Here is a 25,051-nt window from a genome sequence, read left to right on the forward strand (position 1 = left end):
CTTTAAATACCTAAGGTGAAGGTGGTAATCAGATTACCACTTATATTACCTGTCACGTCAGCATTAATAATAGAAGATTATTGTAATCATTTATTACTGACAAACCAAACAAAGGAATAAAAAATAAATTACTAAAGTAATCTTAAAAAATCCAAACCAAATGCCCCTTACGGTTTTCAAACTGGAATTGGACATGGTCAAAGACTTGGTCTGAAATCTTGATTGATCCGATTAATAATAGATTAAATAAATATTAAAATAATATTCAATCATACAAAATTATATTTAGTGGTATGATACACTCCTTTACAATTGTTAGGATTCATCGAGTTCCAATTATTTCAATTTTTTTAATGTCGACATAGTTGTTTGGATTCTTTGAATTGGGATTGTGAGTCAATCTAATTAAATGGTTAATTAAACTTTAAATATCAATCCAAACTAGTTGACCAATTGATCCAATCAGTATTTAAAAATAATACGTATTACCATAAAAGTTGATATGAAAAAATGCACATTTATGATCTCAAAATGAAAAATGAAAAATTTAGAAGTCTTAAGATGTGGTCAAAGTTAGATTTAAATTGAGTCAAATATGAACATGAGTTGACTTGAGTTTCATTATAACCAATTCGAATTGAATTTGAGTTGGCCAAGGATGCCATTAAAAAGTTGTCAATAGTATGAGTAATACTATTAATGAGATAAATAATATCATTAGTATGATCGATAGTATTATCAGTAACAAAATGAATAATATTATCAAAAAAAGATTTAAATTAAAATCAAACCAAATTATTAAACTAAAATTTTAGTTCAAATTTAAATTATATCGATTCAAACACTAATTTAAATTAAACTAACTCAATTTAGATCTACCCTTAAACGAGACTAATGAAAATGTTTGATCTAAAACAAAATTAACCCAAGTAGCAAATTGGAAGCAGTCTTGGAACATGTCGCCAACTAGTCCCACATGTTGCCAACCGGTTCCACGAGCAATCCTGCTCTAAAGCGAAAGCTAAGCCTTTGCCTTGACTAATAAAATATTATACTTGCCTCCATATCCATCACCTTCCTCGATGGAACTTCAAATTTTAGTACTTGGTACTTGTTTAATGGCAAAAATGCATCTCTATATTCTCACCATTCCCAAAATATTCACATATATTAGCTGTAATGTTCTCGACTAGGTGACCAAAACTATCTATTAAATTTAACAACGTACCAGCAGAGGGCAGACACTTTCACAAATTTCTCATAGTCAAGCAAAACAGCGCCCATGCTGGTTCAAGCAGAAGAACAAGCTTTAATGCTTCAGTGAAACCAGCCCACAGCGACCAGGGTTTTCTTTATATTTCCTTTTGGATCAGGGGAAAGAGTAATAAATCATGGGATAATGGCCTAATCTCCGACGTAAAAGTCAATTAAGCATCATTAATAAATTATGCTTACTCGTTGAATTTGATAACTTCTATAATTTTAAAATTTCCCATATAATTTTCAATTCTCTCTTATATATGTATCTTTTACCGAACATTGCCTTAAATATATCAAACACTAATATTTGTTTTATTTATTTATTTATATCAATATTACGTTTCATATTTTATTAATATTCATGTGACTGTATTTTCTTAAAGTTGGAGTCGGGTCCCAAGGCAACACTAAAGACAGGACAGGGAATATGAAGTGTAAAACAAACTAAACGCTAGAATAAGGAGTACGATCGGGCGCAACCGATACAGAAATCTAAGTCCGATCGCATTGCTTTGCACGCACAGACCTTGATATCCACAGCCCACCCTCAGTGAGATAAATTTTTTTATTATTTTCTGGTTTCTCTTACATCTTGAGATTCTTGTATAAATGGTTGCGTTTTCAAAAAGCCACTAGAAAGACGCAATAGACACGTAACTTCAACTTGATCTCATTCAAGGGGAAAAGTTTTGTATGGATAAGATAATTAAAAAAACATATTAATTATAGAATTATTCGAATCGAATAAAGGAGACAGAGAAGGTACAACAACAAACACCACTACAAAGCACAACCATCGGCTCATTTTCTTATCTAAAGGCTATTGACACATTCGTTGAAAGATTTTGAAACACGAAAACCATCACTGAGCACAACAAACAAACATATTTTATATGATCTCCAGCAGATCCTAATAAACATACTGATAGAGACTAGAGAAACGAATGACCTGCCATTAGTAGTAATCTTGAATCATTCTATATTAATTCTAACAGCCCTTTTAGTTTCACTTGAGGAAGCACTAGTCCTAGCTTTGTTGTATGTAAAGTCTAATGAAAGAGTTAGTCTTGTTTAATCAATGATCAGATCAGACCAATAAATTGTTTAAATATATATTAAAATAATATTCAAAATAATTTTGTATAATTAGTTATTAAATATATCATCTAAATTACTTTAATATAAAAATAAACTTGCTCTGATAATACACACTATATTAATGGTTGAGTATTGAGATCAAGTTTTAACAATTGTAAAAATTTTTATTTTTTTTAAATAAAAAATAAAACAATAAATCAAATTCAGACTGATTCATCTTGATCCAATAGTTAACTTTGATTTTAGAACAAAACTGAAACAGGCTTGCTTCCGAGTCCAGACCAGCCCAAACAGCTGGTCGGATCTAGGTTTTAAATCATTAGTTATATGCAGTGGATGGAAGCATCCAGCTACCCGCCTTCCCAGTTTGGTCATCACTGCCCGAGCCTACATTGCCATTGCATGTAGAAGTTACAACCAAACAAAGCAATTAAATCATTGCTACCAGACTACCAGTCACAATGAAAAACAAATTTCTAAAAAAGGCAAAGTGTAAATCATTGTCTAGTACAAATATGTAATAAACTTAGTTATCCTCATTCACATCACTGTCTAATGTTAAGGTCCCTAGCACATGCAAATGAATCCTTCCACTACAGAATCTAACATGAGCACTGAGAAAGCAAGGAAGGCTATTCGACAGAATGACTGCATGTAATACAACAATTCAACAAACATTCAGATAAGGGCCTAAAAAATTCCTTCTTGTTGTTTGAGATTATATTCTGTCGAGGGGTGTAAGCCAAGCAGCTCAAGTTTGGCTTGACTAATGTTAAACTGAGCTCAAGTTCGAAATGCTCAAATTCAGCTTTCAAGCTAAGGATTAGTGAACACATGAGCTTACAATTCGGTTCTAGTAAAATATTAGTAAATTTACATAGTTTTAAATCTTATACTTAAACCCTTAAAATCTTATTTTTGTATTTTAAATACAACAGCGTATTTAATAAATATATAAATTACAATATTAAAAATAATAATTTAAAAGTTAGGGGGGGTTAAAATATAATTTTCGAACCAAATTAAAGTTAGCTAAACTTGTCTCAAGCTCGAATTGTAGCTGAGACTTCACTAGAGCTCGAGCTCACCACTACTCAGCTTGATAACACCCCAATTCTGTTTAAGGAAAATGACTAAGCCAACACAGGCATACACACATACACACATACAGCAAAAACAACAAAAAATAAAAACAAGATGAATATAAACCGTAACCTTAAGAAGATAAAACAATGTTACCTGCATTATGATGCCCAGAAAATCCATCACTCCAATCAAGTTTTGCATTCCTTCTCCATGATTCTTCAAAATCAGCAAGCTCTTCTGCAAAAGAACTACAATATGATACTCCTCTTGGCCCACATATTCCACATGATGGTTCAAATAAACACAATGGACGGAAGGAACAGACCTTCGTTCATATTGTGTAGAGTTTGTACTGTGTCCATCTTACCATCTGCATTAAGTTTCCTTGTAACTGAATGGCCCTGCACCAGCAATGCAACCACCTCAGTCATTACTGAAACTACAGAGTCAAATTTCTACAAGGATAATGAAATAAATTTCTTTGTTACTGGATGTCTGATTAAGTACTCTTAGATCAGAATGTAGGGACAACATATTGAATCCTGAGGCCAAATGTGCAGTAAAGAACTAAGATTAGAGTATATCCAACACAAGTATAACATATGGTTTACACGTACAACAAATCTGACTGAAAAATGAAACTGCTATGACGTGAAAATTGCAATTAATAAACAGCAAAAATGTGTGCAGTGGAAGCTGAAGAAACAATTAAATGCACCGACCTTATCATGTATTCCTTTAGAAATCCTATGTGTTGCTTGACCTCTTGTTTTATCTGCTTCTTTGCTCTCCTCGAGAACCATCTGAGAAACAATCACAATATCAGAACGAGAAAATTCAATTACAAATCAAAAAAATCACTGGAAAAATCCTTACACCATCATTGCCAGCCCTTCTTGTTCTTGTAGAAGTATAGTATGCTCCATCAACACCTCCATATGTAACTTCACAAGTCTGAAAACTGAAACTGCGAGTCTGAGACTCTGTCCCTTCCACCTTTTTCTGCTTTACATGACTCACACTCTTGCTCTTCCTCTCTATTGGATCTACCCAGCAATGATTATGGATTAAAAGTCATTCATTCCCAATAGAAAAGATAAAGATAAGCTGCTAGAACATTAAAGTTTAGTTACCATTAGTATCAACATCATCTGGATGCTCAACGGAAGGTTCTTTGCTTGAACCAGCAGGCATTTTATGATTATCTTTCTCATTCCCAGAACCTCCATCTCCTTTTTCTCTCTCTTCATCAGAATTTAGTTCTTCAATAACTACTCCCTTTGCTTCATCAGTCTGTGGTGTATTCCTGGATGAAGTCATTTGAGCAAGTATGCCAGGATCAGAAAGGCCAAAAGGATGAGTAAAGAACGGATCATCAAATGGATCCCTTCCTCCAAAAAGGCTAGGCATCATACTCTGGGATCCAGAGCCACAAAAATCCATATCAAAGAGATCATTTCTACTTTCTCTTTCCCTCTGCATTTTGTATTGCTATTTCCCCTGGGAAAAACAAGCGCTTTACAAGAAGATTTCCATTTAAGATTAACATTAAACGAACAACTTTACAAGATTGCATAAATCACCCAGATCATCTTATGTACGGAAAGCAATGAATGAAATATATTTACATTATCAACCACAACTTCGGTTCTCAATTGTTGTCAGGAAACCTATGAGATTGTTCCAAACAAAAACTTTACCCAATATTATCAAATAAAGGATCAACTGTAGAGGAAACTAAGATAATTCTAGTAAATTTACAGTGAATGTTTTTCATATGTCTCATAAAGAATGCAGAAAATTGAGATTAACTAATAATAATAATAATAATAATAACTCAATACAAGCATTCAAAATAACGAAAAAATCTTTGAGAAATTCCTTAATTTTCACAGACACGACTCGTAGCTCAGACCGATTTATATGATAATTTAAAAGACATATCATAATCTATATGATTTTTGACGACATTAAACAAAGCTGATTACACAATGCATGCAATGTATACTTCAGTGTCGTTCTTGATGCTCTGTTGCTGATACCTAGCGTAGAAATGCAGATTTGAATTCGAATAAATAAAGACGGCGATGTTTGATTGCTGAGAAAACTACCGAAAATTAAAATAAAGTGGAAATTTCAACCATATCAAAGTGTATGACGAATTGACTTCAAGATCGTCAAGAACATAGTTTCCATGACAAACGGAGGCGGCAAAATATAAGAAGCACCGTAATTAGTAACTGTTTAAAAATAATTTTCAAATCCGCGAGCGATTATCATCACCATTCCACAATAGAATTATGACGCCAAAATGTACGAGAAGGTGAGAGAGCGTACCTGACGAAATGGATGAGAAAAGAGATGATCGCGAGTTACAGAGAACGGCTTCTGCCATTTTATCCGATAACAGTCAAATTTAAATAGCTGCGAGGAACTTAAAAAAGGCAGAATATTACAGGATGTGACACTTGTCCAATACTGCAAATTAAGTGCGAACGTTCCCGCGATACGGCCTTCCTCTTTATTCTATTTCTATATATGAAGTTTAAAATTCTTAACATGTGTGGATCACGTGATACTAAATTCGTTATATCCCTGCAAATTTGAACAGTACTCAGTTGGCTCCCAGTAGATTCAATTTGATTAGAATTAGTATTCGGTTCAGTATAAGTACATTCCAAATTAAAATTTTAGTTTAATAATTTAATTTAAATATCCTTTTAACAATATTATTTCTGTAAATGTATTATTCATATTATCAAAATCCTTTGACAATATTTTTAACTAACTCAAATTATATATTTAAAATTCAAATCAAACTGAAACTAACTTATATTTGAGCTTAACGCAACTTCAACCTTACTTCAAGTCCAAACATATGCTTATAATATTAATTCAAACAATTTTACACAGTAATCCAAGTAACAAAAAAGTGTGTTCAAACCGAATTTGTAAAAAGTCAATTGGAAATTATTACGGTAGAAGAAAACGTCCCCGCATGGGCAAGCTCCTGTGCATCGAGTAGCGAGTTCGAGTCATCCAAATTTGAACCAAACAATATGATTATAATTAGTCTTAACACGTTCCATTTGAATCATCATTGCACGATTCCAAGGCCCTATGCAGAAAGAAAAGATTGATAACTTCTATCTGCAATTAGAATGAGCATCAAAAGCATGGTACACAAATTTTGATCGACTGTATTAACCAATGGACATACAAAGTATCGTACTCGTACAAAAGACCGATCAACTCTTTCTCCAATGGGCATACAAGCAAAGTATAACTATAAAGACATCAGCATGCCACCATATTAAAAAGTTGCATTTTTATCCTAAGGTCCCCACATTTCAAAACATGCAATCAGAACAAGAAACAAACATCAGCTCTTCAAAGCATATCCTATAGCAACACTAATGTCACTTCCCCTCATTTGCTCCTTCAGAAAGTACCCCGCTACTGTATTCTTATCTTTCATGTTTATTTCTGCAAGCAGACACCTGTGGGAATGAATGGTTAGAAGCCCAAATTGGCTGTGAACTGTTTCGGTTAGGATTCAAAGGAACGTTTTGAGGAGCTCCGTATCTAACGCTACGAGGAAAGTTCCAGTTTCCTAGCATCGTGCAAGTTATTAGAACTATTGAGAATCAAAGTCAGGCTTTGATGGATAGTCAAGACCCTGAAGTGCTGGCATCCGGCGTAAATCTTCATCTGAATATGCAGGAATGAACCAATATCGCTTGTCCATCCCAAAAACCTAACAAGTTAAATCAACACCAAAAGTCAGCTAAAGGTCAAAATATAAGAAGCAAAAATAACCTACTGCATTTTACATAAGAGCCCACCCCCCATTGAATACAAATATTTTTCAGTGTTAAAGTTGAAAGAGTTTATCATTTCTTGAAAAAGCCAAATCCTCTATGTTCACACACTACTTACATACCATAACTAATGTCTTCCCTATCCACAAGAGGGAGAAAAATGACTTCAATACTATTCTCAAATCAAATATTGGATCCAAGAAATCCAGACTTTCAATTTACAAACCACCATGGTCCGACGTTCCCAGTAGTAAAATATTAACACAAGTTGTTGGAAAATAAAATATAAAAGATATAACGAATCTTATTGTTTAACTAGTGCTGCTGCAGAATCCAGAACAATTCAATTTTACAGGATGACCAATCATGTTTCTAGCATTCACAATTTCTGACTTTATTAGGAATAGGGCAGATTTGTAGGTTATAAATGACGGTTGACTGCCTTTCCAAAATCCAAGTAAAGGTAATAAAAGAGATCATTATAATTGCATTCACTAAACCCAAACCAGTTCCTGATATACAATGAGCATGAATTAAAAATAAATAATAATTGCCAAACAAAACTTGATGTTATTATTCATAGTTGTAAATCTTATGCCACATTTTAATGCAAAGGAAGAAGAGAAAGAGCATCATGTTGCACATTGTAACAACCTGTTCAAAATTCTTCTTATGCCCTAGGTCATAACGCCATTTTGGAGTGGTCTTCTTCTCATATGCCTGATCACAGTAAAATGATAGATTGATCAGTGAGTAAGTCCTCATCTCCAGCACCTTCCCTCTAAAATTGTGCAAGTACCATGTTCTACAACAGAATATCATAGAAAATCCAAATGTATTTGCAATTAATATAGCTACTTAAGAGTAGGGTTTTTACTACTCTTTATATTTTTTATTTTTATTAAAAACAAATCCTTGTGGACATAGTTGAGAACATGGACCATCTGATGGGAATTGGTTTAAAATTTTCGAACCACTTAGGTTTTCCATGAGGAAGAACCAGATCTGAAAATTCTGATGTATTAAGCATGTTCCAAACTAAGGCCACCAGTACAAATCTGATTTTAAAGAATCCCTCCCACATATAATTTGATTAATATTATAAAAAAAAAATTGAGAAACACCACCATTAACAATGTGACATCAAAGTAGAAAAGTAAAAGGAAGAAAGTGGGGAAGTAACAAAAGCACTATACCTCAATAGTTGTGGTATTAGCAGCCACCAAAGATATGTGCATGATCAGAAAGCCCAGCACACTCAATGCAAATGCCAGATTCAAAACTGAGACAAGCCAGCACCCATAATTGTACAAAAGTACAGATATAACCAATAACATATTGTCAGATAAGAGGCTAAACAAGTCATACCAAAAGCAAGAAAGGTAGTTGCAAGGGTTCCTGGTGTGCCAGGAATTTCTCCTTCACTGAAGAATGCTATAAAATGCGGAAGCAGCGATAGTGTCACAAGAGTTGTCTCAAGAAATGTGTAGAACTGCATTAATATATAAGATTTATGATTTGTGCAATATCAACATAAAAACTGGACGGAAGAGTGTGTAACCATAGTCAACCAGTAACCAAAAAATACTAATAAGTTAAACCAGGATAAATTCATCTAAGACCTGTAACACTTCATCCACAGACATCTTCTCAAAAATAATTCAAATGACATAGAAATTAATTTCTCAAAATTGATTCAAATGACACAGTGCTGGTCAATACCACATCCCAATTAAAATTGAAAAAAAGTCATCTTGAAATATATGAGCTTCGAGGCATGTAATTCTGGATCATGAGGAAAGCAAAAGGAACTACAGTGTTTTGTCCTACCAGACGTTTATGTGTGACATGAAAATGGAAAACCACGCCCACTCTAGAGCAAACTACAAGTGAGATTTCAGTTTTTTTACCTCTTTCACTCTCTTTATGAGAACTACTCTGCATAATCTTAACTAAGATTTGAGAAAGAAGTCTTCTTTCACTATAAAATCAGGAATAGACCAAAGCAGAACTAAAAGTAACAATTTACAGGATAAATAAAACTGCTTATGCTTTTTTTTTTCTATAAGAATTTGTGGGTCAGCAAGAAATGCAAACATACCAAGAAGAGAAGAAAGTACTTATAATTCATTGCCCCAACACAATTAACAACCCAAACACAATGATGGTCCATCTTTAGTATGCACCGTCCACCTAAAACAAACAAAATAAATAAATAAATACAACTTATCTTTAGGTTATGAGAGATTAAAGAAAGGAAAATTTTCCAATTTAATGAGTGCAAGTAAAAACTCACAAACGGAACAATGATGGCATCTGGGTGGCTTCAGCTGGTTGCACTTCTGACAGCATCGGATTCTTTGATTTGATGGGTCAGACTGCAAACCAGTAAATTCTGACCCATTTAATGGGTCAGTCTCTCCTCTCTCCTCATCAATTGCAGGCCTCCAATTAGGTGGCACACTACCCGGATCAGTCAAAACAACTGAAAAATAACTCCACAACAGCATCACCAACTGCAAAATGTCAAAGACCTTCCATTTTAAGTACCATTCACTCCATATACTTGATCAGCTTTCACTCAATCTTCTTTTAAATAAAAATTAGAAACTCGCCATGCTTAAAAATAGCTCTAGAATCTATTTCCTTTAATAATAAGGGACTAAATATTGAACAAAATGCTGCAATTTGAAGACTTCCAAGAACGCTTAATTGTCTAAAATTTAAGTCCAGAATATCATCAAAACTGAAGTTTCCAAACCAAATGTTAAGATCCACTAAAAAATTGCCATTTGAATTGATAACCAAAGCACAAAATTCTCAACTATATTCATCACCTAAAATAATTGAGCTAAAATGCTTTTACAAATATAATCATTTCTCCAAGTCGGACATCGTAAATCAATGATTGAAAGTTTTATATAATAATAATTAATAAAAATCTCCAAACATTACCACACCCCCAGAACCAACAAGATCGTGATAAAAAACCCCCTCGTAAAGCGACGAACCAGAGCAACTTACCAAACCATGAAACAAGATCAATACAACCAGAGCAGTGAGAGAATCAAGCCCTCCGTCGTACAAAGCGGGTCCATAATTGGTCAAAACGACGGCGTAATAGGTGACACCAACGACCCCAAGAACCAACAAGATCATAATCGAACCAAGACCCCGCAAGGCCGTACAGAACTTAAACACATTCCAAGCCATCGCAGCTCCAGATCTATGCATTACGAAGAACTTAAACCCAAAAAAGAAAATCAATTGGATTTTTTCCACTGATTTCTTCAAGCAGAATGCGTGAATGATTTAGGGTTTAGAATTAAGCAGGGAGTCGCTAGCGGATGAAAATTATATTATCAAGAGTCGTTTAAAACAAGAAAACGGAATCAAAATGAAACAGAAAAAGGGGTGCTTCATGTGTTTGAGGTTTCTGAGAACTTTTGTGTTTTGTGAATTGTGAATATCGGGTTTATGTGATTTGGGATTCCAGGTGGGGTGCTGAATCCACGTCGTTGGAGAGAAGCAAGCAAGCAATGTCTGAGAGAAAAATGGGAGGCTGACTGATTACCCATCTTTTTTAAGAAAATTGCATTTTCGTCATTATTCATCTAGAAGTTCTTTTCGTCTGTGATGACGCTAACTCACTCTATTTGGGGAACAATTTTGATAAAATATTTAACAAAAAAGGTTAAATTATTTAATCAGCTCATCTACCAGTTTATTATTATTATTATTTTTTAAATTGTTATATTTTCTTGAATTAAAAATATCAAAAATAAAATTTTATATTTAAATAATTTATATAATTTTATATATAAATATTATCTTTTTATCAAATTTTTTAATAATTAATATTTTAAATATATTTTTTTTCTATCAGTCATCGTCTCTAAAAACCTACTAAAATCTATTTTTTATTAATTACTGTGATTTAATCAAACCCTTATCACCTTCGACTTTTTTTTATCATGTGATTTGATGAATAACAACAATAATATTCCAGTCAAAATGACAACAAGTGTTTTCTAAACTAAATTGTTAATTTTTAAATTCGTCAAAATGGTTAAGTTTTTATTTTTAAAACTTTAAAATTAAAATTTGGATTGGGATGATAAAAGTTTTTATTTTGTCGTTATAACTTCAACAGACCTGCCAGATTACCATGGGCAGACAAAAGTCAAGAATTGAATTCCTATGGTTACCCTCGCTGTCCAAACAATGTTGAGATGAGTGGACGAGATTGAAAATTTGGGAAAAAGCAGAAGCACGAGAAAGGATATGACGGCCAACACAAACAAACAAGCATAGTAATTCGACATTGCTCTCGAATCCAATCATCAAAGCCAAATGATATCTTCGTTAAAAAAGTTCCATGCAAGTGGATAAAGCTGTAGAGTGTTACCGGAGGAACGGGTTGAATTTGATATAACTTAATCTAGCTTAAATCATACTTTAAATAGATTGAATTAACTTCAAACCAATAATCGAATTTATTTTTATAAATAAATTAAATTCAAAGCAAATTTAAAGTTGAATTCTTTTCTAATTAAGAATAATTAATTCAATTTTAATTTTAATTCATTTAAATTAGTCAACAATAATATTAAAAAAATAGAGTTGAAAAAAAAAACTAACAAAGAAGAGAAATGGTCACCAACAAGACAAGTTTCAACTTTAATATTAATTTTGAAGTGAGTTTAAATTTAAGAAATTAATTTTTTTAATTCAAATTCGATTTATTTAAATCGAATATCAAAGCAAACTGAAACTGGTTAGCATCGAATTCACCCTATTTTTAATAAATGTGACCTATGACAAAGAATGTTTCGTGCTTAATGAGTTACATATAGAAAAAGTAATAGCCATAACAAATGTGGTCAACGAATGATACCATTCTTCAAGGCTTTGGCTTCAAAGATCTCTTATATTATTTTTGCAGACAGCTCGGTCTGGTTGAATCTTGGTACATTGTCTAAATTTAGACGGAACCCAAATATTGACCTGAAAAAAAAGTGGATTCTTTCTGGTTGTCTCAGATGTCAGTTATGGAGCCAACCTTAAACATTAAACATGTCCTGGTAATAAGCGGAATACTACTAAAACGGAATGAGTTACGTTCCATTTGCATTTGCGGCCCCAATACTATGATTTGACCCAACAAGCTGTAAGTCTCCAGTCACTCAGGCTCGATTCGAGCACTGGCTACGGTTAAAATGAGTGGACCTGCTTGATTTTCAATAAAATTACTTAAATCTAATTTTAAATATTTAATTAATTATTTAAATAATATATTAATGGTTAATATAATTAAATTAAAAATAAAAAATATTTAATTATATAATAATATATTTTTAAAATATTAAATTAAACATTTAAAATTGGAAATATATTACACTTTTGTTATTTTATAGGAAAAATGACTATTTCCCACCCTTTTTTTAAGCCTATCTCAAATGAATACCTATGAGGGATGAAAAACTCTTTCTCATACCAATAACCAAATTGCCGTCTAATTTCTCAGTTAAGGACAGGGGTAAAATTAATATTTTACTGTTTATATTAAAAAGTTATAAAATTTATTACTTTTTACTCCCCTTAGGTTTCACAAACTAACATTTCATCTTTAACCAAAGTTTTTAAACTTTGAAAACTAACATTTTCACCCCCAAACAAAGGGTTTCCATATTTTTTAAAAAGCAATTGTCCCCCATAACTTTCAAACATAACAGTTTCACCCTCATTCTTTAACTTCATTTTCCGACGTCATATCCGACGTCGTCACCAGCCTCCTCTTTCTCCTGGTGTAACGGCGGTGGTGTGACGAAGAGATCTTCATCTCCTCGTCACACGGTGCGACAAAGAGACAGAGATCTTTTCGTCTCACCACCATGCGACGAAGAGATAGAGATCTCTTCGTCGCACCACCATGCGACGAAGAGGTCTCTCTTCGTCACTCGTTGCATCGTCCAGATGCGACGACATAACATCGTCTCTTGTCTATTCTTTGAGATTTGGATGATGTTTCGTCATCCAAATCTGGGAGATGAAGAGTTGTCCTTCGTCGTCCTTTGTAGTCAGAGATGAGAGATCGATGGAATGTGTCGACCATCGGTGGTGGTCGGAGAAAGAAGCAAACCCTAGGGGTGAAATCTAAACTTTTTGAACTTTGAGGATGGGTTGAGTGGTTAATTTTTAAAACTTGGAGGGGGAAAATGGTGAAATTTTAAAGTTTTATGGTTTTAAACAGTAAAATATCAATTTTGCCCCTATCCTTAACTGAGAAATTGGACGACAGTTTGGTCATGGATAGGAAAAAGGGTTTTTCATCTTTCGTGGGTATCAGTTTGAGATAGGCGTAAAAATGGGTGGAAAATAGTCATTTTCCCTATTTTATATCAAATACAACTCTAAATGACTGACTTATTATCATATTTGAATGTGATTTTCAGTTAATATGATTGGATAAAAAAAAAAGACTAATACTATATATTCTCAATTTAAGTAAATAAATAGAGACATATTTATGTATATTATCGTGTGATTAAATATTATTTTATTTTTAATTCAAAATTATTCAATTATATAATAATATATATCAAATATATATTTATTTATATAATAAAATAGATACAAATAATTTTGTCGAGAAGTTATATATCTTGTGCTTCACTGACCATAAATACTTGGATGGTTAAAAATATTTAAAAAAATCAAAAACAGAATAAAGAAAAATATGTATGACATGATTTTAGAAATTATCTCATTCCAAAACGTAGAATTTTGCCCGTCTAGCTAGCGCAAGGCTCTTAACCTTGTGGTCGTGGGTCCGAGCCCAACGGTGGGCGTTTTCTTTAATATTTTGCCTTGGTCATATAACCTAACCATACTGATAAAAAACAATAGCACAGAGGATTTAAACAAAATAAATTAATGCTAACTCAAACCACATCTTCCAGTTCTGTATGATGGTTTCTAGTCACGCAAATTTCAGTACAATCAACCTCCAAGTCAATATTTCCACACTATTGTCCACTCAAAGTGTTTACTGTTCTACTTTTCACTCAAGTGAAGATCGGTACCATGTAATTCGTGATGAATATGCCACTGAACTTTTTAATCTCGAAAGGATTAGTGCTCAAAACTTTTGGTGTATCTGAATCAATCTGTCAGATCAGAAGCTCCTTCATGCCGGGGGCTTGATTTTGTGAATTGAATTTCCCTCATGATAGGTCAAGCGATGGCGCTGTCCACAACTTAACTTTCTTGTCACCACCAGATGTTGCTAAGATAAAGCCTTGTCCACTTCCTGTATGATATGTAAGTTCAAGCGATTAAACTTCACTCCACATCTAGTTCACAGAACATACAATGCATTGGAAGAAGAAATCAGAAGAAAAGGCACAACAAGAACTGCAATAGATTAATCATTAAATATGGATCAGCATTGGCTATCTTGCAACCATGCTCAAATATGTAGGCTTCAAAATATTTTGAATTCCCAAAGTTTTAGATTTGTTGGGAATACAAGAATGGGATATATTAATTTCATCATTGGAAAACGTTTCTGTTGACATCATCTGTGACATGCCTCTAGACCTGGGCTCTTTTGTCAAGTTTCCCACAGGATTCCAAGAATCTGAAATAAAATCACAGTTATGGATATTCTTAATAGGCTATGATGCTCCATCTATGCTACACTTGTTTCAGCGCAGTGGTGAAGGCACCTTTGCAGATGGACAAGAATATGTCTTATCTCTCAAAATAAATAAACAAAGGGGGGCAGTTTTCCAGAAGTAAACAACATATAAATTTAGGTACTAGTATAGATATTTGTATGAACTAGAAGATATCTGCAGATGTGCATCTTTGAGTTTTCTAGTTGAGAACATCAACAACTAATACCAAAGAATGGAATAGACATAGGTCATATAGCAAGGTGATTTACCCATTGGAATCGTCGTTGGTGCCCAGGCAATGGATGTGATATCACCTGCAAGATAAGACTACCATAAATACAAAGAAAGGAGCAGAATAGTAAAACAAGGTGGCATATTGAGGGGTGTTCAAGATCCAAGATTCATACACCTTCAACTGTTACGTATCAATAAAAGATATACCCAACCGGATAATTGCAGAACAAGCTACAACTACTGGACAGAAAAGTAAAGACCCAAACTTGAAAAGGATAAAAAAAAAAAAATCCAAACTTGACCATATAAAAAAGTTAAAGCATGGTTCCCCGCTCCATCTTAATCGCTCTCACAATCAATTTGACTTAAGGGTCTGGGTACATATAAAATTGCAGAATAAATTCTTCTAGATGAAAAATTAAATTTCAATTAGCAGAATAGTTAAATGAATCAGGAAACTTAATCCACAGACATACTTTCATGAGCTTTGTCAGCTGTGTCTAAAACCTTTCCACTTTCAACACTTAACCACTGCAGTGTTGAGCCATGAGTAGCTGCCAATATCCTTCCATCAGGGGACAGACTAAGATGATCATAATGCAAGGTAGCACCACTTGAATCATGAAGTGGAATTGGAAATAACTTCAAAGTCTTTGGATCCTCATCGAGATGATATCGAACTTCAGAAAACAGAAACCAAAGATCAGAATACAAAAAATTAATGTACTCACCAAAATAAGAATTTCATCCAAATAACATTATTCAGTTACAATATTCAACTCACACAAAATGTAAATTAGATCCGGTGATCATTGATTAAAGATGCATATAGTTTTAAACAAATCTTCAATTGTGCCAATAAGAGGCATATGGAATTATTAGTTCTGAGTCATGAATACTGGTAAAGTACAATAAATATGATATTATACAAACCATTGATGTTCCAAATTCTAATTGAGCCATCCTTGGAAGCTGTGATGATTTGCTCTGAGTTAGGTGCAAAGCATAACCAAGTTACTGCACTCTGCTTGTCAGAAAGCAATTTAAAAAATTAGGCCACCAATGTAACGAGAACTTCAGGATGAAAGAAGTTCAACATAGCCCATATAAAATAATCGGAGGAAATACATGCATGTTGCATCCATAGCAGCAAGTGTGACATACATGCTACAGGCATAGGGGAAGAACCTTTTTTGGTCTTGGCTCCAATTCAACACTAAACAAGTCCAAATTAATTGAATACTGGTGTCATAAATTCCATGAGTAGGTTTGTTGTTGCTTTGTATTAATCTTTATGCATCTTACAGGAATATGGTTCACAAGGGAAGAACCTTTTTTGGTCTTGGTTCCAATTCAACACTAAAAAGTCCAAAGTAACTGAATACTTGTGTCATAAATTCCCCCAGTAGGTTCGCCCTTGCTTTGTGTTAATCTTTATGCATCTTAGAGGAATATGGTTCACAAGGGAAATTTTGTATTTTTCTTATTAAAAAAAGTTCTGATTGTTGATTTGATTTTCTGAAATTGAAAATGTGAAATTTTATTCTAGTCAATTAAGATAGAATACTATTCTTGATTTGAAATTCCACGGAAATAGAACAGAAAAAAGAAAAGAAAACGAGAAGAGCATCTGTCATGGTTATAGAGGTTTATCAAATCATATAACCTTATGCCCTTTAAGCTGCATAACTTTTGAAACCTCCTTGACTGAACCATCCTTTGAGTACACAATTTCCCACACCTACATAAGAAAAAAAAATTAATTAGCAATCCACAAGATCCAATTCAAACAATCAAATGTTCACTATAGCATGTTCAAGAACTTCATCAGGGGTCTCATAAATGATCAAGAAATATCCAATGAGTTGTATATTGTCATAGGCTCTAATGGCAATAGCAGCAATACTCACCTTCACATCAGCAGTGAAAGCAGCAGCAGCAAGAAAACGCCCATTTGGTGATATAGCAGCCATGTGGTTTTTCAATTGATTTGAATCAACATTGCCCAAAAGTTTTCCAGTTTTTCCATGCCAAAGTATGATATCAGTTCCTAGAAAGCAATAATGATTAGAAAGAATCATTCTTCCGCAAAACCAACAAGTATATGAAGTTAAATAGGCCAGAATTAATAAAAGAAGTTAAGATACGCATTAAGTCATAGCATGTAGGACAAAGGAACATCATATACCTTCAGAACAAGAGGCAATAATTGCACTCCCATCACCACTGCCATAGGTAGAAGTAGCTCCGCAAAGTGTTAGAATAGCTCTTTTCTCATGGACTTTGTGATGTTCCCATTTGACTTCTGGAAGAGGAAGCTTGGCTTGCTGCTTATTTTCATTAACAGATTTAGTTTTCTCGTCTCCATACATGTATAATGAACAGCCAGAGAGATTATGAGTTGCAACAACAATCGAAGATGCATCATCAGTAAATGTGACAGCTGTTGGAGGACCTCCAGGTGGCAAATTAATTCTCAGAAACCTGCACAAGCATGAAAGGACTTAATTTCGGCAAGGATTAAAAAAAATTGCATGAACAACTAGAATTGAGGCAATATCCAGAAAAAAAAAAAATTATATGATGCTCCGGATTCATACTTGAAACTTTTACTTAAAGCATCATCCAACTTAAATACTCTGACAACTCCATCCGCACATGCTGTTCACCAAAACAACAAGAACGCATACATAAATATGAAGTTAATCTATATAAGGCACCAAATCAGCTACAACAGACAGAAGTAAGCGAAGATAAATAACCAAATACAATAAATGAAAATTCATTCTAAACAAAAGTCTTCAATTTGGCTATCCAGTCCTTTCAGAATTCGCATCATCACAGATTTGTTATCAATGATTATACAGACCAAAATAACCAGATGAATTACCTGTTACCAAATTTCGTCCGTCGGATGAGAAACATAACCCCGTCACAGAATCACCATGACCTTTCAGAGTATTAACATCCAACGGATGATGTCGCTTGTTTTGATCCTACATTAAATATTTACAATGTCATTATTCAAAATTACGTCCAAATATTAAAAAAAAAAAAAACCCTAATTTTTATCTGTTGAATATTTCAAAATATCAATAAACGAGAATTAATAGATTACTTTATCTGAGGCGTGAGTGTGAGGTTTGGAGTGAGATTTTCTGGAGGTTGGCTTCGAAGGCTTCGAAGGCTTTTTATGATCCGGTTGGAGCTCCCGTTTGGCGATGGATTGAACCTCGGATCTTCTCTTGCCAAAGTAACTTTTGAAGAAGAGGAGAACGACCAGAGCTCCGAGTACAACCGAAAGAAGTGCAATTGACAGAACGGGATCCATTCGCGAACCGGGAGAATTGCTTTGTTAATATTGATTAGAGAAAAAAGATGATGTGGAAATGGCGGTGGTTTGTCGTCTATATTTCAATGCATAATTATCTGGGAAGAGCAGGAGGGGATCAGATCATACGCTATTTTTGTTTCCAAATTTTATCACAGTAAAAAATTAATTTATGTGTTAATCCGATTACAAATGATTAATAAGGAAATTAATTAAAATTATTACAGAAGTTAATTAAAATAACGGTATAATATTAGCCATCGTGTGGATATAGCTAATATCTTAATTTAATATTTGTTTTCTCTAATTTCTACCTTTAAAAATCTTAATTTTTCAAGTACTTTTACTTCCAAAAATATATTTAAAATTAGTTAAAACAAAATATAAATTAACAAAAATGATGATTATTAATAGATGAAAATTGCTTATTAGTTATAATAAAATATTATTTATCTATAAAAATTATTATTTAGTTGAAAAATGATAAATTTTTTCCTCAGTAAAAAATTTAGGGTTAGGATAAATTTTTTAAATTTTGATTAGTATATCATAAAATTTTATTAATAAAAATAATTATTAGATGATAACAAATTATTTTTTATTAATTTATTAGTTGAATATAACAATTGTTTTGACCATAGAAAAGAGACTATTGTAATAGTCATCCAATGTAATAAACTGAATAAATTAAATCATATTTACTGTATATTATAAATTTTAGAATTGAATATTTTTTACAAAATATATATTATTTATATAATATTAGCTATTATCGTTTAATATAAATAAATTTAAGGTATTTTAATTAAAATTTCTAATTAATAAAATTTAAGGTATTTTAATTAAAATTTCTAATTAATATTTATTAGGCCAAACGACTATTTCCCACCCAAGGTTTAGCGTTTTCTCAAAAGTCCCCCCTTTCACTATGGAAACACCAAACACCCACCCATGGCCGGTTAGATTTAACCAAACCCTAACGGTGGTAGGGGTAAAATCGTTATTTTTGCTATAATATTAAAAATAAACTAAAATAGAATCTAATTTTGCCCCCCTAAACTTTAAAAACTAAAATTTTCTCCCACCCTAAGTTTTAAAAAATCACAGTTTCACCCTAGGGTTTGGTTTTGAAATCTCCGGCTCCGTTGCCGACGGCCGCTTCCTTCCGAAGCAACCTCTCCTTCCGGCGATCTCTTTCCTCCCATTTGGAGGTCCGATCAGCGCCCGGAGACCCCGTGGGAGACGAAGAACTTCGTCGGGAAGACGAAGTTCTTCGTCTTCCCACCCGACGAAGTTCTTCGTCTCCCACGGCATCTCCGGGCGTCGATTGGACCTCCAAATGGGAGGAAAGAGATCGCCGGAAGGAGAGGTTGCTTCGGGAGGGAGCGATCGTCGGCAACGGAGCCGGAGAGGTCGCCGGAGATTTCAAAACCAAACCCTAGGGTGAAACTGCCATTTTTTAAAACTTAGGCGGGGGACAAATTTCAGTTTTTTAAGTTTAGGGGGGAAAAAGGAGATAAAATTTTCAGCCGTTAGGGTTTGGTTAAATCTAACCGGTCATGGGTGGGTGTTTGGTGTTTCCATAGTTAAAGGGAGGACTTTTGAGAAAACGCTAAACCTTGGGTGGGAAATAGTCGTTTGGCCTATTTATTATTGAGAACTAGAACTCATAAAGACATAAAAACCGAGACCCCATCATAATTATGCACATTCTTAAGTAATAATTTTCTTCGAAATTTACTAGCAACCAGCCCTTGGATTACCAGCACCGGAGCCCATTAAATAACAGATAAGTCAGCATTGCCATCGTTTTTAGGGCTGTATTTGATTTAGCCCAAACCCAACCAGAATCCAATTTTAAATTGACTCAAATTGAAAATAAATTTGTGTGAAATTTAAAAAATATTTATTTTACATTTAATTTGAAATAGCTCAAACTCTGATGTTCCAATTGATTTAAACGTTTTATAATAATGAATTTAATCCTTAACTCAAACTCGATGCTTAAAATCCATACTTGAACAATTTAAATTGAATCCAACTCTCAACCGTGAATGGTAGAATTAAACATTGGCTGTGTAAATAGATTTATTTAATTTGGGAAATTTTGATTATAATGGTCTCAACATATACACTTGATAAAGTGAACCAAACACAACGAAATGATCTAGATACACTGTAGTATACAATAGGCTATAATTTAGGCCATGGAACATCATCCTGATAACCCCTAAATGAAAATCGGACTAAAATAAGCTTTCTATGCTCCGAGACTTGGAGAGAAGATTCCAAATGAATCATATCCATTGCAGGTTTTAGCTCCTCTACAGAATCCAGCCACATGTACTTGCCCAGGCTATGATTCTCCAGCTCCTCTAACATCGTAGTTTCAATCTGAACTTAAATCAACGCTGAACTTGACTCAACTTGAGTCAAATCTATCCCTAGAAAACGGGCCTAGCATCAAAAGACACCTTTTTGATGGGCTGACCAATTTTAAGAACAAAGATTACTTCTTTAAGAACAAGGATATTACTAATCATTAAGGGAATTCCATCCAACATGTAGATGTAGGTCTACCGATACATTGTTCAAATGATCAAGGATACAAGATGCTCAGATAAGTTAACACACAAAAAAAAAAAAAAAAAAGCCAGGAGAAGCATGCATCACAACAAATAAGAAGGCAGACATGTAAATGCTTCTATCATTTGACGAAACCAAATAGTCACCAAAATCATATAACTAGGTATCAAAAGAAAAAGAACTACTGATGCTAGTTTGAAACCAAAGAGCAATATAATCATTAATGGCAATCATAAACCGTAGATACATACCCGTGTCTCTTCCAGACATCAATGTAAATCCACTACAATGGAAATACATCCTGCAAACTGGATTCATTAAAAGGAAAAACCACGATGACAGGGAATATAAAAAACGTTTTAAACATAATATCATGTTCCAGCATTCCACTACAGTTAAACTGGTGCTGTAATTCTGAATAGAGACTAATCCTTCCTCAGTTCCATGTATTCACGGTGAAGACCTTCTTGATTAAGGACAACAATTTCCAGCTTGTCTCCCTGTTAAACAAGAATGGCATGTTAAAGAATAGGCAAATGCTAAATATGCATAAGTATTCTTCTTCAAAGGATTTTACAGCTTAGCACCAACAGAAAGCAATCAGGCAAATTCAGAAATAGATTGTTGCACTGAAGTTATAAAAAAGAAAAGAAAAGAAAAAGACGCATGGAAATTCTAAATGCGGGCACAAGTATAACATGTATGCTTCCAGGGAGAGAGTAAGCACAGGATAATTTATCCTGCCTCCATGAGGAAAAGGTAAATAATTACATGTTTGGGATGTTTGTATCAGTACAGTCTCCAAGTACTTACTGTTCGATCTGTATGTGTACCAAAGATAATGTGCATTTGAAGATTTTCCACTAAAAAATATAATATTCCAGTCTGTTGATGGAGGAGAGATAGCACCAAGAACTACTTCTATGATGAGAAAAAATTATAAATATATCTACGAACTACACATGAAAGAACACTAATCCTATAGCCTATTTCTAAGGTTACTGAAATAAAAGTAGAAATTAAAGGAAGATAAACTTACAGTGTATATATCTCTCTCAGTTGCTGATGCAAAACAAGTTTTGACCAAATCAACTGCTTCAGATTCTGAAAGTGGAGTAACAGCATCCTGGACAGAGCAAGAACATTGAAGCATAATATGTATAGTTAAGGAACTGTAGAGTATGATATGGGCCGCCAAATAATTATTTAAAAAGTATACCTGGGCAGGCAATAAAAGAGGACTGGGAGATTTTAGTTGGTTATCCAGAAATGGCATGATTAGTGTGGCACCAGAACCTTGGGAGCTATATCCAACCCTCTCATAGGAACCAACAGCATCATATGTGTAGACACAACCCTTACCTGAAGTTCGGAATTAAAACCATGTAAATAAAAAAACAAAGCTCAAAATTGGCACTGAAAGCTATCAGCAATTCTACCTTCATTGTCAAGGCCACCCAAAACATTAAACGAATAATAAGGAAAGAAGCGTTTGTAGTAAAGGGTATTGGAGAGTAGTTGAGCCATTGCAGGGCAGCTCACTTGTTTGTTGTGTTGGTGCTGATAAATCTATTTCCACGTAAATGCCCAGAAAAGAAAATTAGTAAATTAGTGGGAGTATGTCTTTTAAAGGCAATAGTAGCATGAACAAAGAAACTTCCCATATTAAACAACGCGGACACATTCTCAGATTTGAAGTTGGTATGTAAATAAGAATAATGTAAGAAAAATTATAATTGCTGAAAACTAATTTTGGAACAAGTTTACATATAAGGAGTTTTCAACATAATTTACATACTAATAATATTTAGAGCCTCTACTTTATGCAGAATCCTTCACAAGAACGACAACAAAAAATTCAAACAGATGAACTAAAACAAATGCAAAACAGAAAAGTGAAAATCAATTACCAACCTCACACATATAAATGTATGAATGGGTAAAAAGATATATTTACAGAAAATTGCAATGACATCAATTTATCCACCAACATGAGTAATCAGCAAATGACAATGTAGTAAATAGAAATGTCCGATGAATGCCTACTATAGAATAGCATACTTCAAAAGTTCTTTCTGGAAGAAGATTTCAAGGAATTAAAAACCAGTTAGAGTCTTGCCAAGCCTCACCAAATGCCTTGCTGCCAATTGCTTTTGTAAGGCTTTCACATCAGCTTGAAAACCAGAGGAGGCCATCACACATTTGTCTGCCCTGCATGAGGTTGAAAAATAAACAATATACAAGCACCATTAAATAACTACAATTAAAATGTTTAAACCACACTATATACCCATGAGCAACACTAGCATAGTGTCAAGTAAAAAGAACCGCACTCAATTAGTGTTCTTCAACTGTTGTTTTCTCCACCTAAAAGCCTCAGATTAGAGTCAAGTTTTCTAGCTCCAAAAATCTAAATCCGATTGCTCTATGAGCCACAGTTGCAAGCTAATATGAACGCAGAGTTTCTATCCTTATGTCATCAACGCATTGAATTGTTTCAATTGTTGAAGCACAGAAATAACAATCAACATATCACATTAACCATACACTTGAATCTCAATTTATGCCACAGTTCTTTAATCAAGGATAGCAACATGTCAAAGAGTTCAAATTGCTAAAACCGCTAAGTCTTCATGATAGCAAGAGAAGTATTCCCCAGACTAAAGTTCTCTTCTATTCATCGACTATTTTAAATTCATAATCAAGTCAATAAAACAAAGCATTGCCACTGGAAGAAAAAAAGGATCCCATTGTTCAGCTAAAAAAGGCAAAGATGGAGAATGAAACCCACAAAATCTGACGCATGGTAAAAGCCCAAATAATTGAAACCCGAAACTATTTGTAAGCAAAAAAAAATTAAACTAAGAAAGTTGTGAAAACAAATTATAAGGGAAAAAAAAAAAAGAAATCTTATGAAGATCTTACAGTTTACAGATTTTGGAGTAATCGCGAGTGAGGATGTTGTAACCAGTCGACATTCGAGTATCGGCTGCGATAACACAGTAATCGGCTCCGGCAATCGCAACACAAGTACTACAAATCACGCGCGTATAACGTAAATGACAATAAATTAAACTATCAATTAAAAAAGCTTTGAACCGAGAAATCAAGATAGGTGTGCAGAAAAGAGAGAGAAGCGGTACCCTCCATTGTTGTCGTATGGAGACCACCTGGCGTTCTGCTTCGTCATGGCCAGTGAAGATACAGAGAGAAATCAAGGGCAAGAATTTGAGCAAGGATGAACTTGGCTTGGGCTTTGCTTTTTAGTGCTTGAAGATCCCTGTCTCACACTGTCTTCGCCAACACGAAAGGAAACGGTCATCCGACGTCGTTTTATAGGGCATTAAACGAATGGGTTTTATGAGTGGGCATGCTACTCTGTCATGAACGCTTGCAAAAGGTGGCTGGAATCAACTGGTCCAACTTTTTTCCTGCAAAATAAAGGCGGGCAAACCTCCGGTCAGGCCTATCTATTTTTAGTACGGGCCTAGGCCCCGCGTACATTAACATAAGAGTAGGGATTAATTACGTAATTGTGGATACGGCTGACCCAATTTGTTTCAAGCTGGTTAGGCTGGATTCTTTTGGAATTAATTGACTCGAATTTAAATAAAATATTATGTTTATTTTTATAAATAAATAAATTTAAATATTTAAATTTATTTTTATTTAAATTAAATCTAAAAAAATTTTGATTATTTATATTTTTAAAAACATGGAATTGGAGGTGTAACCTAGAGATAGTGTTTAACTTAAGTTTGATTTAATTATATTTAAATATTATAATTTTAAAATTTTAATCTCCATCATTTATATATTTATATATAAAATTTAAAATTATCATAAATTTGATGATATTTAACTCGACCCTAACCATGCGTTTCTAATCTCACTTAGCCAACCAACAACAATGTTGAGCGGAACATGCATACCCCTTTACACCAAATATGGTA

The 25,051-nt window shown here is 33.7% G+C and overlaps 4 protein-coding genes across 5 annotated transcripts; all 4 read right to left on the reverse strand.

Moving 5' to 3' along the window:
* Positions 1-2,555: 2,555 nt before the first annotated feature.
* LOC123224390 (myeloid leukemia factor 1-like) lies at positions 2,556-5,944 on the reverse strand. 2 transcript variants are annotated; one of them, XM_044648032.1, is made up of 7 exons: positions 5,782-5,944; positions 4,578-4,944; positions 4,321-4,490; positions 4,167-4,247; positions 3,770-3,845; positions 3,598-3,681; positions 2,556-2,745 (listed from the first exon to the last, which is right to left on the reverse strand). In XM_044648032.1, the coding sequence occupies exons 2-7, from the start codon at positions 4,924-4,926 to the stop codon at positions 2,678-2,680; spliced, it is 828 nt and encodes a 275-aa protein (XP_044503967.1). In that variant the 5' UTR covers positions 4,927-4,944; positions 5,782-5,944; the 3' UTR covers positions 2,556-2,677. The 2 variants fall into 2 exon arrangements, with proteins under 2 accessions (XP_044503967.1, XP_044503968.1); XM_044648033.1 differs by lacking the exon at positions 5,782-5,944 and having other exon boundaries at positions 4,578-4,750; positions 4,860-4,944.
* A 677-nt stretch (positions 5,945-6,621) lies between these two features.
* Positions 6,622-10,889, reverse strand: LOC123224166 (probable protein S-acyltransferase 14). The gene is made up of 7 exons (XM_044647733.1): positions 10,290-10,889; positions 9,562-9,781; positions 9,367-9,458; positions 8,634-8,757; positions 8,462-8,547; positions 7,920-7,985; positions 6,622-7,201 (listed from the first exon to the last, which is right to left on the reverse strand). The coding sequence occupies exons 1-7, from the start codon at positions 10,497-10,499 to the stop codon at positions 7,082-7,084; spliced, it is 918 nt and encodes a 305-aa protein (XP_044503668.1). The 5' UTR covers positions 10,500-10,889; the 3' UTR covers positions 6,622-7,081.
* Positions 10,890-14,178: 3,289 nt separating this feature from the next.
* Positions 14,179-18,622, reverse strand: LOC123224197 (transducin beta-like protein 2). The gene is made up of 10 exons (XM_044647792.1): positions 18,300-18,622; positions 18,072-18,177; positions 17,782-17,842; positions 17,370-17,665; positions 17,092-17,231; positions 16,848-16,922; positions 16,115-16,205; positions 15,658-15,861; positions 15,217-15,261; positions 14,179-14,577 (listed from the first exon to the last, which is right to left on the reverse strand). Exons 1-10 carry the CDS (start codon positions 18,510-18,512, stop codon positions 14,492-14,494), a joined length of 1,317 nt encoding a protein of 438 aa, XP_044503727.1. The 5' UTR covers positions 18,513-18,622; the 3' UTR covers positions 14,179-14,491.
* Positions 18,623-21,292: 2,670 nt separating this feature from the next.
* LOC123224565 (proteasome subunit beta type-1-like) lies at positions 21,293-24,478 on the reverse strand. Its single transcript, XM_044648292.1, has 7 exons — positions 24,242-24,478; positions 24,024-24,131; positions 23,228-23,309; positions 22,538-22,667; positions 22,318-22,460; positions 22,138-22,224; positions 21,293-21,598 (listed from the first exon to the last, which is right to left on the reverse strand). Exons 1-7 carry the CDS (start codon positions 24,286-24,288, stop codon positions 21,524-21,526), a joined length of 672 nt encoding a protein of 223 aa, XP_044504227.1. The 5' UTR covers positions 24,289-24,478; the 3' UTR covers positions 21,293-21,523.
* Between the last annotated feature and the right edge of the window lie 573 nt (positions 24,479-25,051).

This window comes from Mangifera indica, chromosome 8 (assembly GCF_011075055.1).
Source record: "Mangifera indica cultivar Alphonso chromosome 8, CATAS_Mindica_2.1, whole genome shotgun sequence".
Taxonomy (NCBI): domain Eukaryota; kingdom Viridiplantae; phylum Streptophyta; class Magnoliopsida; order Sapindales; family Anacardiaceae; genus Mangifera; species Mangifera indica.

What these genes read in the sequence shown, in the direction of transcription:
- LOC123224390 (XM_044648032.1), bottom strand. Translation starts at nt 4,926, where the DNA reads ATGCAGAGGGAAAGAGAAAGTAGAAATGATCTCTTTGATATGGATTTT. An exon ending in AGATGATGTTGATACTAATG is followed by an intron (nt 4,491 to 4,577) that starts GTAACTAAACTT and finishes ATTGCTGGGTAG; the next exon opens with ATCCAATAGAGAGGAAGAGC. An exon ending in GAAGGGCTGGCAATGATGGT is followed by an intron (nt 4,248 to 4,320) that starts GTAAGGATTTTT and finishes ATTGTTTCTCAG; the next exon opens with ATGGTTCTCGAGGAGAGCAA.
- LOC123224166 (XM_044647733.1), bottom strand. Translation starts at nt 10,499, where the DNA reads ATGCATAGATCTGGAGCTGCGATGGCTTGGAATGTGTTTAAGTTCTGT. An exon ending in AGTACTTTCTTCTCTTCTTG is followed by an intron (nt 8,758 to 9,366) that starts GTATGTTTGCAT and finishes ATATTAATGCAG; the next exon opens with TTCTACACATTTCTTGAGAC. An exon ending in CTAATACCACAACTATTGAG is followed by an intron (nt 7,986 to 8,461) that starts GTATAGTGCTTT and finishes TACTGTGATCAG; the next exon opens with GCATATGAGAAGAAGACCAC.
- LOC123224197 (XM_044647792.1), bottom strand. Translation starts at nt 18,512, where the DNA reads ATGGATCCCGTTCTGTCAATTGCACTTCTTTCGGTTGTACTCGGAGCT. An exon ending in CTTTCACTGCTGATGTGAAG is followed by an intron (nt 16,923 to 17,091) that starts GTGAGTATTGCT and finishes TTTCTTATGTAG; the next exon opens with GTGTGGGAAATTGTGTACTC. An exon ending in ACCAACGACGATTCCAATGG is followed by an intron (nt 14,578 to 15,216) that starts GTAAATCACCTT and finishes CATATCATACAG; the next exon opens with GAAGTGGACAAGGCTTTATC.
- LOC123224565 (XM_044648292.1), bottom strand. Translation starts at nt 24,288, where the DNA reads ATGACGAAGCAGAACGCCAGGTGGTCTCCATACGACAACAATGGAGG. An exon ending in CCATACGACAACAATGGAGG is followed by an intron (nt 24,132 to 24,241) that starts GTACCGCTTCTC and finishes CGTGATTTGTAG; the next exon opens with TACTTGTGTTGCGATTGCCG. An exon ending in TACTCCAAAATCTGTAAACT is followed by an intron (nt 23,310 to 24,023) that starts GTAAGATCTTCA and finishes AACCTCATGCAG; the next exon opens with GGCAGACAAATGTGTGATGG.